Source organism: Octodon degus, unplaced genomic scaffold (assembly GCF_000260255.1).
Source record: "Octodon degus isolate 3935 unplaced genomic scaffold, OctDeg1.0 scaffold00008, whole genome shotgun sequence".
Taxonomy (NCBI): domain Eukaryota; kingdom Metazoa; phylum Chordata; class Mammalia; order Rodentia; family Octodontidae; genus Octodon; species Octodon degus.
This window is the reverse complement of record NW_004524584.1, coordinates 2,253,408-2,269,891: the sequence shown is the minus strand read 5'-3', so window position 1 is coordinate 2,269,891 and position 16,484 is coordinate 2,253,408. Positions and strand designations below refer to the sequence as shown.

The following is a 16,484-nucleotide window of genomic DNA, read 5'->3' as shown; positions in this document are numbered from 1 at the left end:
GGGAGTAGGGAGAAGGGAAGGAATGATAAAGAAAAAAAAAACAATGAAAGGAAAAAGATGTAAACAAAGCTTTTGTAAATGGTCATGGAAAGAAGAGTTCAAGGTTGGGGAGCCAATAGGAGGAAAAAAATCAAGCTATATTATATATAGGAACAAATTCTTATTTATTCATTTATTTGGTGCAGGGTCTCGTTACACAGCTTGGACTCATCGTGATCCTTCTGTCTCAGCCTCCCCAGTGTTAGTTAGGATTACAGGCATGCATGACTACACCCAGTTTCATTGGCTGGCACAGTGCACCTGGGGTTCTGGGGCTGGCATGGCATGTGATGCTGGGGATCAAACCCAGGTCCTTTCGCTTGCCAGGCAGGTGCTTCGACTTCTGAGCTATTTCCCCAGCCCTAGGTACAAATTTCTAATGAGGAATGTGATCGATATGTATGACAAATACATTCTAATAAAAAATAAAGTTAAAAATATCTGTTGAAAAGATATGGCAAAATGTCACCAAAAGCTCACAGATAGGAAAAAACAGGATCTAAAGATTTCACAACCACTGTTGATAGCACCATCCTACCTATCATGAAACATATCTGAACAGGGACACCTTAAAATTTAAGGCATGCAATTAACACTGAGAGCACTAATGGATTATGTTGAATGTAGCATTTGGTTAATATATTTTTCTGCTAAGTTTGTTGGAATTTTATATCTTTTTTTTTTTTTTTTTCTTTTTGAAACGGAATCTCACTTTATTGATCAGCCTGACCTTGAACTCACTATGTAGCCTAGGCTGGCCTCGGGCTTGTGGTGATCCTCCTGTCTCACCCTCCTAATTACAGGCATACAACACCACACTCAGCAGAAACTGCATCTTGACTTAAACTTTCACAGAAGAATGCATTAATTAAGTGACTAAATCTCTATGACTTAACGTGATGGGGCAAACTGCATTTGATAAAATAGATCCAAACACCCATGTCACCAAATTGAATGTGCACAGAAGCTTGTACCTGCTTGGACAGCACTTTCATGTGCCCAACACTTCCTCGACAATATGCTTCAAGGATGACACCAAACTGTATTGAGACAGCAGGAATGTGTACCTCTGACCTGTGGAAGCCAAGGTCCAAATAATTTGTTTATCAAACATTTCAAATCACCAAATAAAAATACTGACTCCTCTATTCTACAAAAAGCACACTTATGATGTCAACAAAAAGATAGAATTCCATTATCTTACGCATAGTGAGATGGCCAACTTTCCAATTTAACTTCAAAAAGTTACAGTATTTTATTTAAATGTTTATCCCAAGAAATCTAAAATTCTCATTTCTTACCTGATATTCTTTTCAGAGCACAAAGGCAGGCAATTTTACTAGTTTAGAGACAGCTAAGCTGAAACAAATCTATGCAATTTGATTGGCATCATGCAAGTGACAAATGCCTCAACTGGCTTCTATTCAATTTTTTCCTTACTTAACAAATAGTATGCTACCTAGTCAGAAAGAAGGATAAACTTGAGACTTTCATAGGTAAAAGGATATAACTTGAAACCATTCTCAATAGTGAAATAAATCACACTCACTTGTGTAAACATCATATTGACTCCCTGGTGTGAGAAGCTGAAGAGTAAATAAGTTCTAAGATGTACAATAGAATAGATATTGTCAAATGAGAAGAAACTGTTCAAAAGGAAAAAAGAGTTGGAATGGGTGAAAGAAAAAACAGTAGGGAAAAGTGAAAAAATGCAATTCAGCTATACCGTTAGTATCTCTTAGTTCATTAAAAAGGAAGGCGTGTGGCTAACACTGATTAGAGAAACTTTTAGCCCCATGACTTGTACTCTGAGCAACTACTTTAAAGATAACATGTTTGAACTACTGTTATTCTCCTATGATTTTGTTATGAATCTTTTACTTTTTTTCCTTCAAAATAAAAAAATAGTATACAAATTTGAGAAAAGAATGAATTATTCTGTTGTTCTTGGGGAGTTTAAAAAAATAGGTAGGCCAGCCTAACGGCTCAGTGGACTAAAGGGCCTGCTTAGGCAGGGTGCATTGCAGCAGCTGGGGTTTGATCCCCAGCATGCTATGCTGGCCCTAACCCACCCCTGGGGCACCTTGTGATGGAGATTGAGATTGGGTATGGTGGCATGAGCCTGTAATCCCAGCATTTGGGAGGCTGAAAAGAGGAGAATCACTATGAGTCCAATCTATGTAGTAGGACCCTGTACACCATACACACCCCGTCCTAAATACAGGGGGGGGGAAAAAAAAAAGACTATATAGGATGAGAGAAGAAGACAAGCTAACAATGAGGGGAAAAAACTAGCTGGGCTTGGTGGTATATGCCTGTAACTAACAGTAGGGACATCCCAGCTACTCAGGAAGCTGATAAAGGAGGATCACAATTTAGAAGTCAGCCTAGGCAGTTTGGTGAGACCCTACCTCAAGAAAATATAAAAAGTTAGGATGTAGATCAGTGACACAGCACCTACTAGAATATTTTAGGCCCTGGGTTCAGCCCCAGGAACACAAAATGAAACACACAAATAAAATAAGAAAAAAAAAAAAAAAACTACCCTATCAACAACAACAAAAACTCAATGTTCAGAATGAAATCCCTAAAAAACAGAACAGTGCAGAAGTTATAATATTTCCTTTAAGAAGTTTAGTCAGGAAGGAAGCAAGGGAAGGTTTTTTCCTTTTCCCCTTTTTAATAAAAGTAGGTTTTAGTAGACTGAAACTTAGGTTAGAAATGAATACAAAAATCAGAAATGAATTTATAATATTCCTAGAAAACAAGAGTAACTTTAATTCTCATTCTGATTTTACTCCTGTATAAACATGGTAAAATACAATTTATGTTCCAAAAATTATGTTTGATAATGAAACTGAAAAAAATTTATGCTAAATAACCTTATCTTCATTACCAACAGGAGTCTTACTGATAATACCCATCTATAATCATGTGATGGGAACAAACCTCTGTTTAACTCAATTATATTAAGATAAGTACCTTTTCTTAGAAAATTGCAATGTATTAACTATTAGTTTCAATTAAAAATCGAGCAGGCATGGAATTACACTTACCTGAAATACTCTGCCAAATCATGAAAATCAAGAGTTTAGGTTTTAAGAAATAGAAGGCAATCAAAACAGTGCAAGTAAGAGATAGCCTCGACATGACCAAAGCAGCTGACTGATGCACCATTTTATATTGTGCTGGATATTATTTACTGTACACTATGAAGTAAAATTAATAATTAAAAAAAAAAACTTACCTGAGATGCCAAAAGAGAAACTGCCCTATTCTCCGATTAGCAAGTGCTCTTTCTAATAGAAATCTAGAAAGTGCACAGTCAAGAAAAGGTTCATATTTTAAGACTTGGACCAGTTGTAAAAGATATTGTGAGAGTTCTTCATCACTGGAAGAAACAAAAGACAGAGTATCTCAACTACTTGTGCCAGGAAAGCACATCTATCAAATGATTTATTCACCATGCCACTGTTACAATCTCACAACAACCTGAGATTTCAGATGGGCCAAAGGCAAGTGGATAAAATGAATGGATACCTGGGACACTTGTCAAATGAATTAGTTTGTTACAATTGATAACTATATTTATAATCAGCCAAGAGTTACCAAAAACTAGCTGCCTTAACAGCTCTGTTTATACCAACTCACTGTCTTTAGTCAATCATTTTTAAAACAAAAATTTCACCAGTACTATACACTAGCAATATTTCTTTCTTTGCAACTGTTAGCATTAAGTAATTCCTTCTAACACATTAGTGAATAATTAAACCATAACTTCAAATAGTCTGGATGATAAGAAAAGGAATGCATTTTTAAGTGGGCATTATACTGATTCACTGAATTTATATGAGAATACTGTGGCTACCTGGGCTCATTTAATTCAAGATAGTGGTTCTCTATTTTGTGTTCTATTCCCAAAACATCCACTACAAACATACACCCATCAGAGGTAATTCTTGCAACAATAAATACATGGATCCTCTGCTTGCTGTCTACAGTCTTGAACAACAATGCAAAACTAGGACTTAAACACAGAGTATTAAATGGCAAAAACAAAGAAATACCATCAGAATTAGCTGTAGGAGGAGGATGGAAATCAGTGCATTTAAGAAAAAACATTTGGTTTGATTCTAGGGGAACCAGCAGAGTCTCCCCATCGGTTCTCCAGTACGAACTCATAGAGAATGGGAGCTTCATTTTTTTTTTAAACTTCCTATAACACAATCTTAGTTTCATTATAAAAATTTTTACTCATTACAAAAGCCATAAAGAGTAGAAAAATGGAAATTGAACATTTTACTAATTTTCCTCCTCAGAAATAACTACTAGTGTAATTTCTTTTGAATAGCACCTGATTATAAAAAGAACAGAAAGGAACCATAGCATCCATAGTATTCTGAGGCTTTTGTTTTCGGGTAACTACACAATACATAATCTTACTTGAAACTAGAAACAATATGATTAAACCTGAAAATACCTAGGCATATGTACCAGGAGCAGAGTCAAGTACCTACAGTCCCAGCTACTAAGGAGGCTGAGACAGGAAAATTGTTTGAGAGAAGTTTCAGTGTCAGCCTGGGAAATGTAGAGACCCTATCTCATTGCTTCTAGAAAGGTAGAGAGGTAGTAATCCAGGCCACTTGAGGACTTCAACTTTAACTGTAATGTATCTGATTAAAAATAATTTTTAAAAAATTACTATGACAAAATATTATCATTTCTTAATTTGAATAGTAGATCATGTGTGAAGGAAAGAGTTAACATAATAGGCATGGCTGTACTGTTTGAAAAGCCTATTTACAGGGTTGGCCTGTGTTTGGTCGTTGGGAGCCAAGATTTCAAAAGGGTTTCTACCACTTTATTAATTGATAATAATGGCCCACTGCACTTAAATTGTACAAATGATATGTATGGTTTTATGCTGCACACCCAGGTTCCAGAGGGCAATCTAAAAACCTAGTACATGTTCAACAGAGGGTACTTATGTGATTAGTACCCAGGGAAAAGTCCTGACCATCAAGTCTTACACAGCTTCCTTGACCTGTTTGTTCTTATGAGACATTCAAGAAAACAACTCCTTCCCTACTCAACCCAAAGTTATTCCCTGCCCCAAAGAAAGCCACCTGCAGTAAATACCTCATCTGACGCAAGCAGCCTACAGCATATTCCCGCACGTACTGGTCCGGATAGTTGAAATCAAGAAGCTCCAGGGCTTCCCTTGGGGGCAGTTTGGGCCAAATCTGAAGCAGTGCCTGAAGCTGTTTAAAATTTGAAACTGGTTCAGAAAGGATGGAGGATAAAAGTAATCTACTTTTCCTTGGCAGAGAGAGCATAAAGAGAGGCTCAAAGAAAGAAAGAAAAAATACTTCCAATTGTTTGATTCCTAAAAATTTCATTCCACTTAATATAGACTAACATTTAATAACTCCTGTTGTTGGAATATTCTATAGGTAAGTAAAACCAGTTATTACACATTTACATGAAATACATAATATATGGAATCTAGAACCATCAGCCATTATATACAGTATCATCAGTATTTTTAAAAATGATCAAGAAACACTTAAGGGTAAAATTCAAATAATAAATATAGCTACAAGGCCTAAGCTAATGAGAGGCAATTAACATTTAAGAAGTTCACTAATAACATACAATGAAAGAGTTTATTTTTAGTTTTTAATTTTTAAGGCTGTCACTTTACAAAACTTAACTATTCATAATATGTTTAAATTTCTCATAGTAAGTATAAGTAGTCCACAAGAAATAGTGCCCAGTTTGTTTTGCATACAGTGAGTCTCCTACTCACAGATGATAACTAGAAGTGGCATGGACATGGGCTAGCAGAGACTCCTCGGGCACATGCTGTACTTCTAGGTGGAAGCGGATCAGTACAGTGCAGCCACATCGTTGGAAATGCCCTGTTCTGGGGAACTCAAATCTTCTTGAAAGGCCTCTTAACTGCCAGCCATCAGAGCACCGTGAAACTCATCAGGTCATGTCTGACAGAAGTCCCTTCCTCCTTGTGGTTTTGACATTTATATCATGTGTTCTTCTAGGCTATAAATGGAAGAAAACTGGTTATGGGGAAAAAATGAAAAATGTTTGATTTATTGGCCTCTGAGAGCTCAACCCTATCTGATAAAACCTTATTCATTAGTGTTTTATTTCTCTCACTGGATGGTCACATTAAGTATCTCTGACATCAAGTTCATGGGTGATATGCAAAATATATGCAAGATCAACACTATGAAACTATGGCAATTAGACTGTGGCAATGAGGGAACTTGATAGCAACTGAATGCTTGACATTTAAGTCACCTTGTGAGGTAGCCCCATGAACACTATCTGCCTAGTAGGTGTCTATGATTTCTCTTCAGTTACTGGGCTATAAGAATTAAATAAAAACACTTAGTATTTTATTTAATTCTATATGCTAATCAATCCATCATTAATTATATTGAGTTATCCCTTAAAAGGTTAGTAATATCTCAATGAAATTCTAGCAGCTACATTAAAAGGTATTTTCTCAGCCAGGTGTGGTGGCACAAACTTTTAATCCCATTGCTGGGGAGGATGAGGCAGAAAGATGGTTTCAAGTTCAAAACCATCCTGGGCTACAAAGTGAGCTCAAGGCCAGTCTGAACTGCACTGTGAGATACTGTCTCAAAAAGAACACTCCTCGCCCCCCCCCAAAAGTACTTTCTCATATAAAACAAAGGTAAAAGTTCATTAAAAATGACTTCTATGAAATTATTTTTTAAATTATTACACATTTGTCACAATAATACTTGGAATGATTTTAAAAGTTTGAATACTACTATTGACATACATTTACATAAATTATAAATCATTGCTGATGTGGTGTCGTAGCATTCAGGAGGCTAAAGCAGGAGGACTTTCATGAGTTCACGGGCAGCCTAAACATACGGAGATTTTGTCTAAACAAACCAAACAACATATATATATATATATATATATATATATATATATATATGTAAAATATGTATGTATATATATAATAAACACAGTGAAATATTATTTTAAAAAATGTTAACTTTAATTTTCTTTTTTAAAAAAAGTTTATGTATTTGGTACAGGGTCTCAGTATCCAGGTTAGACTTATAGTGATCCTCCTATTTCAGCCTCCCCAGAATTGGGATTACAGGCTGTGCCACCGTACCCAGTCTTCCACCCTTCCTGTCTGGCTTGTGCAACCGGTCCAGGGCTAATTACCTATTTATTCTCATTCTCTCACTGAACAGATAGAGGAAACTTTATATTTGTTTTTATAAATTATAGATAAATGTTGATCAATAGCTACTAGACAGGAGTAAATTCTGGTGTACTACTGCAGTCTTGTGACTTGTTATGATAATATATTGGATATTTCAAAACCTTGAAAGACTTTGTTTTCACCATAAATAATAACTGGGAGGGCTGGCCTGACAGCTCAGTGGATTAAAGTGCCTGCTTAGGCAGAGCACATCAGCAGGGGTTCGATCCCCATCCCCCACATGCCATACTGTGCAGGGCTGGTCCCACCCATGGGGCCTGCTGTGATGGTGAGTCAGACTGGGTGTGGTGGTACATGCCTGTAATCCCAGCACTTGGGAGGCTGAAAGCAGGAGAAATCACTAAGGATCTGATCTACATAGTTAAGACAATGTAGACCCTGTTTTAAATATAGGAAAAACAAACAAAAAAATAATAATGAGGAGAGGAGACAAAGGACAGTCTGAACCATCTCAGTACCTAGCAAATGCTGTTTAAATTGAAAAAGACTTATTTAATAATTTTCTCTTACCCTCAAACCTTATCTCTAATATAAGTCTTTATAGACTGAGGAGGTAGCTTTAACAGACTAAGTGCCAAGTGTAGGGACCAGGCTTTGATCCCTGGCACCACAAGCCGCGCGCTAGGCCAGCCACCAAGACTGGGCATGGTGGCACACACCTGTAATCCCAGAGCCAGGGAGGCTGAAAACAAGAGGATCAATATGAGTCCGAGCTGTGTGGTGAGATCCTGTACCAAAAAAAAGTCTTTATATAACTTTATACTACATGCCTTTGTCTACTAATTAACCATATTAAATCTAAAAATCAGAGCTTATTAAAATCATTAAAGGGTTGGGAGATAACTCAGTGGCACAGCGCCTGCCTGGCAAGTGTTAGGTCATGAGTTTGATTCCTTGGACCCCACTCCAAAATTCGTTAAAATATAAACTTGTTATTTTTATCTCATACAGATAAAAACAGACCTAAAGCCAGTATATCAAATATCTTTACTGAAAGATAAGGCAGTAAGATACTCTACCCAGAACATGGGATTTTAAAAACTTTCTTGTCCATTATACAGAGCAAGAGTTTAAAATCCTCAAAACTCCTGCAGAAAATTGTCCAATATATGGAAATATACCTACAAGGAAAGATACTTTACATAAAAATCAACTAAGTAACATATGCACCAAAAGGAATTACAGAAATGATCTTTTGTTACCTGAGCAACATCTTCAAGTTTATTCCACTTGATTGACAAAAGTAATTTTGGCAACGACTGTGGGAAATTCTCTCTGCAGTCTTGTCGCAAAGTCCAAATAAGATCCATTTCATTTTCACACAGCTGAGACAAGGGATCCCTGTCCAAGATTTCTTTCAATACAGGAAGAAACTTTTTTCCACCTCGACTCTAAGAACATAAAATACTCACTATAGAATTTAACAGTGTAAATATCATGGGCAAACATTTAGCAAATTTGAGGGGCAGGTGTAGAGCTCAGTGGTGTATGTAGCACCTGCCTGGCAAATGCCAGATCCTGAGTTAGATATCTGGTACAAAAAAATCAGGGCCGGGAAGATGGCTCAGTAGAATAAGCACTTGCCTGGCAAGCACAAGGGCCTGAGTTCAATCCCCAGTTCTGCAAAAAAATTAAAAAATAAAAATAAAAATAAACTAAAAAACAAAAAAATAAAATTAGAATAATCAAAATCAGGGGCCTGCTCCTTTGCTCAGTTAAGTGCCTGCTTAAGCAAAGGCACTCAGACTCAGGATATTGTGGTTCGACCCCCAGATCCTCATGCCTTTCAAGACCTGCCTTTAAGGCATCCGGAGGCAGAAAAAAAAAAAAAAAAAAAAAAAAAAAAATCTTCTAAACTTCTAGGGGCCGGGGAGATGACTCAGTAGAGTAAGCGCTCCCCTGGCAAGTACAAGGGTCTGAGTTCAATCACAGGTTCCGCCCAAAGGAAAAAAAAAAAAAAAAAAAGAAAGAAAGAAATCAGCAATTTTATACGGAATGGATTCATAATTACAAGTTTTATCATGTGAAATAAAAATTTCTGAAGAATATTAAGTGTACCTTATTTAAGTGTTCATTTCTCCATATTTGATTTCTAAGCTAAGGATAAACAAAAGAGCAGTACTTGATGTCTCTACTCCTTGCATGTGTGGAGTTGGTTCATCACAATTCCTTTTTTTCATCTCCTTTCCTTCCCTAGCTATCTCTCAATCACCTTCTCATTTGAGAAAGGTCTACTTCCCTACTTTCTATTATCCTTTTATTTTTTTTCTTTATGCTTAAAACATTTCTGAAACTAGAAAACGTATTTTTAAAAAAATCCAACCCAGGTGTCATGATGCTCCCCCAATACCCCAATACTTAAAGAGGCTGAGGCAGGAGGATCGTCCTGAGTTTGAGACCATCCTGGGCTAGTGAGCTCAAGGCCAGCCTGAACTGCATGGTGAGACCCTGTCTCAAAAAGCCAGACAATAAATTTTTTAAAAATCCATGCTTAAACACCAGGTGGCAGTAGTGCTTTTAGCCTAAAAAAGTCATTTATTGCCTGCACTAACTTCCTTTCATTTTCAATTGCTAGAAACCAAAATCTTATGTTGACCCTCACATATAAGTTGAAAAATACTAATAGATGCCCTCTTGGCTCAAAAGCATGAGATCTCTTTAGACTGAGGATTCTTATATTGAGGTGGGGAGATGTTTGCAGTTCAGTGTTAGAAGGAATGCTTACTGTGTGCATGGTCATGGGTTCCATCACTCCCACACACCAAGAACAAACCACCCCCAAAACAAAAACTATATGCTGGCTAAAATCAAACCTGAAAAAATTATGATTATCGCATTTTCCTTTCCAATTTCTCAAAGATTATGCTAAAATAAAACAAATAGGATGGAGCAGAAAGATCACTTCAGCTCACAAATTTGAGAGAACCTGGGCAATACAATGAAGAGATGGGGGGAGGGAGAAGGAGAAGAGGAAAAGGAGCAGGAAGAGGAGGAAGGGGAGGAAGAGGAAGGGGAAAGAAAAGGAGGAAGACATGGAAGAAACAAGAAAGAAGAAGAGGAAGAATAAAAAGGAAGAGGAGCACTCTGGGATTACTCCTGCAATTCAGCACTCTGTGAGGCTAAACTGAGACAGATCACAAACTTGACCTAGCCTGGGCAACTTAATGAGATCATACTAGACTATCTATCTATTACCTTTTCTTTCCCAAAAGATATTGTTACCCTCATATGGGGGACCCCAGGAGTGTCATGTATTACAGAAAATCCACTGATTACACTGCCAGCCCTTACAGGGGAAACTGAAAATGCCTGTGCAGCAATCTCAAAGACTAAGGTCACGTACGTAACAGCAAATGCTTAGAAGTTAACAACCACCACTTTGACTACCTCTTGTAATTATAGAAGTTAAAAGGTAATTTGTATTAATATCATGATGTCTTAATAAATTTGGTATTATTTATACAAGTTTCTCTTTCCCTGAACAGTATACACTTTTTTGGTGGACTCTATGTGAGAGGGGGTAGCTAGGAAAATAGCTCATTATAAAAGCCATAGGTTCAATCTCCAGTGTCACACGTATGCAGTTAACCTGCTCCTCACATAGGAGAGCACAACTGCATCTTCATTCCTCTCATTCAACGCTTTAAAAAATACTAAATTATAATAGCCCTAGGAAATAACAGTGCTTAACATAGGAATCTTTTAGTGAGAACTAGTGCTCAGACCCAAGACCCATGCAGTAGTGAGACTATTATGCACAAGTTCTGTGTGAGCTCCAGCTGGGAATTAAGGTTCAAGGAACAGAAAGAAGCCAGGGGAATCACAGGGGAACCATTAGGGGAGCTGCAGGCAGAGGAGTTGCTGGTGTCAAACATGTTCCTTCCTATGTCCAAGAATGAGGAAAAGCATCAAGACTAAGCTGTAGGGAACCATCAGATTCCAGGATGCATAGAACTCTTTTTTCTTTTTTTTGTATTTTAGGGAAGGATTTATAGGGTGTTCAGGGTCTCACTACTAGATCGGACTCATAGTGATCTGCCTGTTTACAGCTTCCCAAAACTGGGAATACAGGTGTGCACCACCGCGCCCAGTCTCAATTGCCATCTCAGTGTGCCTTGGAAGTAGGGGCGGGGTTGGCACAGCAGGCCAGGGGATCGAACTCCGGCCCCTGTGCCTGCTTGCAGCCGCTTTAATCAACTGAGCTATTTGGCAAGCCCTGAACTCTTTATGTAAGAGACTAACAAAGTGTTATGAAGGCACATTACAATGAAGACAAGACAACCAGCACCAGAAGTATCTAACATAAAGTACAAGTATAAAAATCACAACTGTTGAGAAAAACAAAACAATAAAAGAAAGCTGCTAAAGAAAACCATATTAGAAAACTAAAGCCTGGCACCCCTGGTCCTCTTTCCTGGGGTCAAGCAGTCAAACTCAAATGGCAAAATTTAAGCCAGAAGACAACAATGTGGGAACAGTGGTGATGACTCACACTTGGATTCTGAGAGCTCTAATAGCAAAGCAGAAAACATCCAGACCAAGTATTTTTCCGAACAGCTACAACTAAATAGTGCTTGTATACTACGAAAATGTGAAAAATACAATGCCTGTACTTTTGCTTTCTGGCAGCTATGCTATTAACATTTTAGGGGTAGAATTGCTTTGCAAAAGACACTTACAGGTTGTAACCTGATGACAAAAGAAGAGAATACTAGATTAAAAAGCTTCTTAAGCTACAAGTAGAAAAAAGAATAAAAATATCCATTCTCTTGATTCCTTACTCATAAGCACATGACAGTTAAAAACTGGACTTCTGGTCTCCCCTGTATTTTGTTATAGCTATGTAACTAAGACTTGGCTAATGAGACAGAAGTAGAAAGCAAACCTACTGATGACATCTCTGAAAGACTTGTACAGAACCTCCAGTCTTGTTTGCTATTCCTGCTGGCTATAATACACCAAAGTAGAAAGCTGGAGTAATGATATTAAATCACAGGATGGAAATTACACATTAAACATGTCAGACCTCCAAAGTTGAAGACATAATGCCCTGCACTGTAAGGTGCTTGTCCTCCTTACATCTGCTTCAATACATGAAAGAAACACAACTTCTTCACTCAACTAATAATATTCGCTAAGAATGTATTACAAATCTATAGGGTGTTAGGGTGCAATAGCATCCAACAGACTGCTGTGCTGCACCTGTATTCGTATCAGAAAAGGAATCAGCAAATGAATACTATTAACAGAGTTGCCACCTGACAAAACACTAGTATGTGCATACCGACCCCAATCACAGACTGTTTTTAAATATGAGCTACGGTCTAATCTACATGAAATGAAGGTGCCTAATGACACACACAACTTTGTATTAAAAAAAGGCACTTAAAATTCTTGATACTTACTGATACATTAGCACTGTCACTGCTTGCAATTTCAGCTGCCTTTTCAATAATCTGTTTAAAAAAATTTGCAGTTAAATTTTGGCTCTTGTATGTAGAATTTTAAGTATAAATAACTATGCTTGTACTTAAGACTACAAGGAACTACATATGGTCTGGCATTTTTATGCTGTATAATGAAATCATGAATTTTAAAAGCAAAATTGTGCTTCCCAAGTGCTTCAAACCCTTGACAAAAAGGAAACAATATTACTGTAAAAGGCTGTAACTCTTAGGGAGCAGCAGGATTATTTGTCAATAAAATAGTGGTTTGTGTATATATGTCAAATGCATGTGTGTGGTGGTGCAGAGTAGTGATTAGAGTGGTGCAGGCATGTAATCCTACAACCTGGAAAACTAAAGAAGGAAGATTGTTGTGTGAGGCCAGCCTGGGCTACATAATAAATTCAAGGTCAACTTAAACTGTGTAATGAGATCCTGTCTAAAACAAACAAACAAACAAAAAATAGAAATAAATGAGGATTGGCACAGTGGTTGTAGTCCCAGCTACTAAGAGTCTGAGACAAAAAGACTTCCAGTTTGAGGTTGGCCTGGGCAACTAGGTGAGACCCTATTATAATATAAATAATAAAAAAGGGTAGAGATGTAGCTCAGTATTAAACTACTTGCCTAGCAATATGCAAGGTTCTGGGTTCATTCTATAGGACCATAAAACCAAAAACCAAACCAAAACCACAAAACAAACAAAAATGTTACAACAAACATTAGGTTAAGCAGAAAGAACAGAACCTATGGGAACTTTTGGTATCACATCTATATTCAAAGGAAATTCAATAAATGTAAATATATTTATACATAAGTGAAAACTAACATCTCTATTCCTAATTTATTTTCAAGCCAGAATTTCCACAGCATTAGAAAGGTAAACAGAAAGGTTTTTTTTTTTTTTTTTTTTTTTGCAGAACTGGGGATTGAACTCAGATCCTTGCATTTGCCAGTCAAGTGCTTATCCTACTGAGCCATCTCCCCGGCTCCTATTAAACAGAAAGTTTAATGACCAGTTATGAAAGACTGTAGCAACAATAAAATAATACATTTTAAAGAATTGTGACAGCTGGACATGGTGGTACACTCCCGTAATCCCAGAACATAGGAGGCTGAGACAGAACTGCCTCAAGTTTGAGGCTAACCTGGGCTACATATTTTTTTTTTCAAGATCAGTCTGGACTACATAATGAGACTATCTCAAAAAGGAAACAAACAAAATTTTTATTTTTTACTTATCTTAAAATACTAGATTAAAACCACTTTTTTTTTTTGGGGGGGGGCGGCAGAACCGGGGATTGAACTCAGGCCCTTGCGCTTGCCAGGGAAGCACTTATTCCACTGAGCTATCTCCCTGGCCCCACTTATGTTTTCATTGAATGCTATTTTAGTTAAAATTTTCTAAACAGAATTTCATTGTATCCCAAGTAAATGACACCCATCACTGAACATATATATCTGTATATGTGTTCATATATGTATATATATATATTCATAACTGTACACATTAATAGTCATTATATAAAATGTAATGCAAGTAGCTAAATTTAGATAATTCCTATCTAAGGAAAACTAAAACCATCACAAAAATGTAACAAATGAGTCAAAATGTAGCTTTTCAACTCAGTGTACATTAGAGTATATGGTTCTTATCATATGAGATTTCTATTGTAATAAAAAGCACAAAGTTAATTTGTAAATTAGGTGTTAAAAGTTACTTCATGGATGGATAAAATTCAATTAAAGATGAAGAAAGAGCAGGGAGTTTCAAGGATTAAACCTGTATGATATGATACTATCTAAAAATCTCCTGTAGGATTAGGAATGTAGTTAAGTGGTAGAGTACATAGCAGGGGCAAGACCTTGACCCTCAGCACCAAACACATATATACATACAACACACCTACCTACACAGGTCTGGTAGTATTAAATATTAAGATACAACAAAGTTTGTAGGTACATTAATATCAGTATCAATCCTCAATTTTGTGTGTTGTTTTTTTTTTTCTGAGATAGGCTCTTACTGTCAGGTCTTGAACTAACAATATAGCTGAGACTAGCCTCAAACTCACAGCAACCCTCCTGCTTTGCTTCATGCACCATGAAATTACAGGCATGCACCACCACATGTGGCCCTCAATCTTTAAAGGTAACTTGTTCTAAACTGTGTCAAAAGGCTTCATGATTTGTTTCTTTCAAGAATTTTTTAAAGATTTTTGCATAAAATTCAGGGCCAATCATACCTATTACAAAAATGCCAAACCTGAATATAAAAATGACAATTTAGTTCTTTTAGCATATAAATTACCACAGCCCTATTTTTACCCCCCCACCAGATCCTTATCCCCACAATACATAGTTTACATACTAAAGAAATGCACTTCAAAATGTGAGTCCTTGACATAGATTCTATAAAAATACTACCTTAAAAAGTCCTACTAACAGTACTATCCAACATAAATAATGTGTTCTATGAATATAAACTAACACAGCAGTGATTACATCTTTGTCTCTGAATCAACACCCTGGACAAGTTTCACTAAGTATGTTAAATGTTCAGAGTTATGAACCAATAAATTTAGAACTTTTTTTTACTCTGAAAACCACATTAGAAAAATTATAAACTCTTCACTTTATAAACGAGGAACCTGAACACCAGGGATGTTCATGTCTCTCCACTAAGTGACAAAAGTAATACAGAGTGAAGGCTCCCTGCTCCATGACCTTTCCACTGAACTAATGTGTCAAGGCATACACAATCCACAAAGTGAAACAGATACACTGAGGTGAAACTGGGTTACACACACAAATAATAAATAATAATTTAATTAACTCATGCATGGTGATCTTAATTAGCTTACCTTATCGAAGGGAGGGTAATAACAAGGCTGTTTTTTATTATCTGGAAATTTAATATGCAAAGCTGTTGCATTTTCTGTATATGGATTTGTTTGAACAGTTCCCATTGGATTTAACATTTCTTCAAGTTCATCTAAAATATGCAAATAATTTTTATTCTTAAATGTTTTAAAACTAAGAAAAAACTGATTTCTTCACATGAAAAGGATTTAAGAAATATATCACTGAAGAAACTTTAGCAGACAATTCTATCCGAAACTCTAGTTTTCTTCATTGTTGAAATAAAATTTCAGTACAAGGGAGGGCCAAATAGGTCATCTGATTAAAGTGCTTGCAAGCAGGCACAGGAGCTGGGGGTTCAATCCTCAGGCCTGCTGTGCCAGCCCCGCCCCTGGGGTGCGCTGAGATGGCAACTGAGACTGGGCACGGTGGCATGCACCTGTAATCCCAGCACTTGGGAGGCTATAAACAGGCGGATCATTATGACTCCAATCTAGTAGTGAGACCCTAAACACCCTGTAGACCTTTCCCTAAAAATACAAAAAAGAAAAAAAAAAAGAAAGAAAAAGAAAAAAAAGAAAAAAATAACTACAATACAGAAAATATGGCCAAACATAAAACAGCTAATAAGTTAAAAATTCAAATAAAACTTTAAAAACATTTCAGTGTAAGTTTGTATATACCTTTAATACAAGAAAGTTAACAAAAACTTATGACCACACTGGGCATGGTGGCATATGCCTGTAATCCCAGTGCTAAGGTGGCTGAAAATAGAAGAATCACAATGAGTCCAATCTGCGCAGTGAGACCCTATAGACCCTGTACTAAATACATTAAAATAA

At 36.8% G+C, this 16,484-nt stretch overlaps 1 protein-coding gene across 3 annotated transcripts in view; it reads right to left on the bottom strand.

Moving 5' to 3' along the window:
- The window catches only part of Pik3cb (phosphatidylinositol-4,5-bisphosphate 3-kinase catalytic subunit beta), a 172,673-nt gene that overhangs the window by 24,446 nt on the left and 131,743 nt on the right, over positions 1–16,484 (bottom strand). For all 3 annotated transcript variants that reach the window (XM_004624978.3, XM_023704971.1, XM_023704972.1), the window contains 6 exons: positions 15,645–15,775; positions 12,742–12,792; positions 8,539–8,727; positions 5,179–5,300; positions 3,287–3,430; positions 1,014–1,113 (listed from right to left, as the gene is read on the bottom strand). In XM_004624978.3, the coding sequence (XP_004625035.1) occupies positions 1,014–1,113; positions 3,287–3,430; positions 5,179–5,300; positions 8,539–8,727; positions 12,742–12,792; positions 15,645–15,775 (737 nt within the window). The remainder of the gene's footprint in view (positions 1–1,013; positions 1,114–3,286; positions 3,431–5,178; positions 5,301–8,538; positions 8,728–12,741; positions 12,793–15,644; positions 15,776–16,484) is intronic.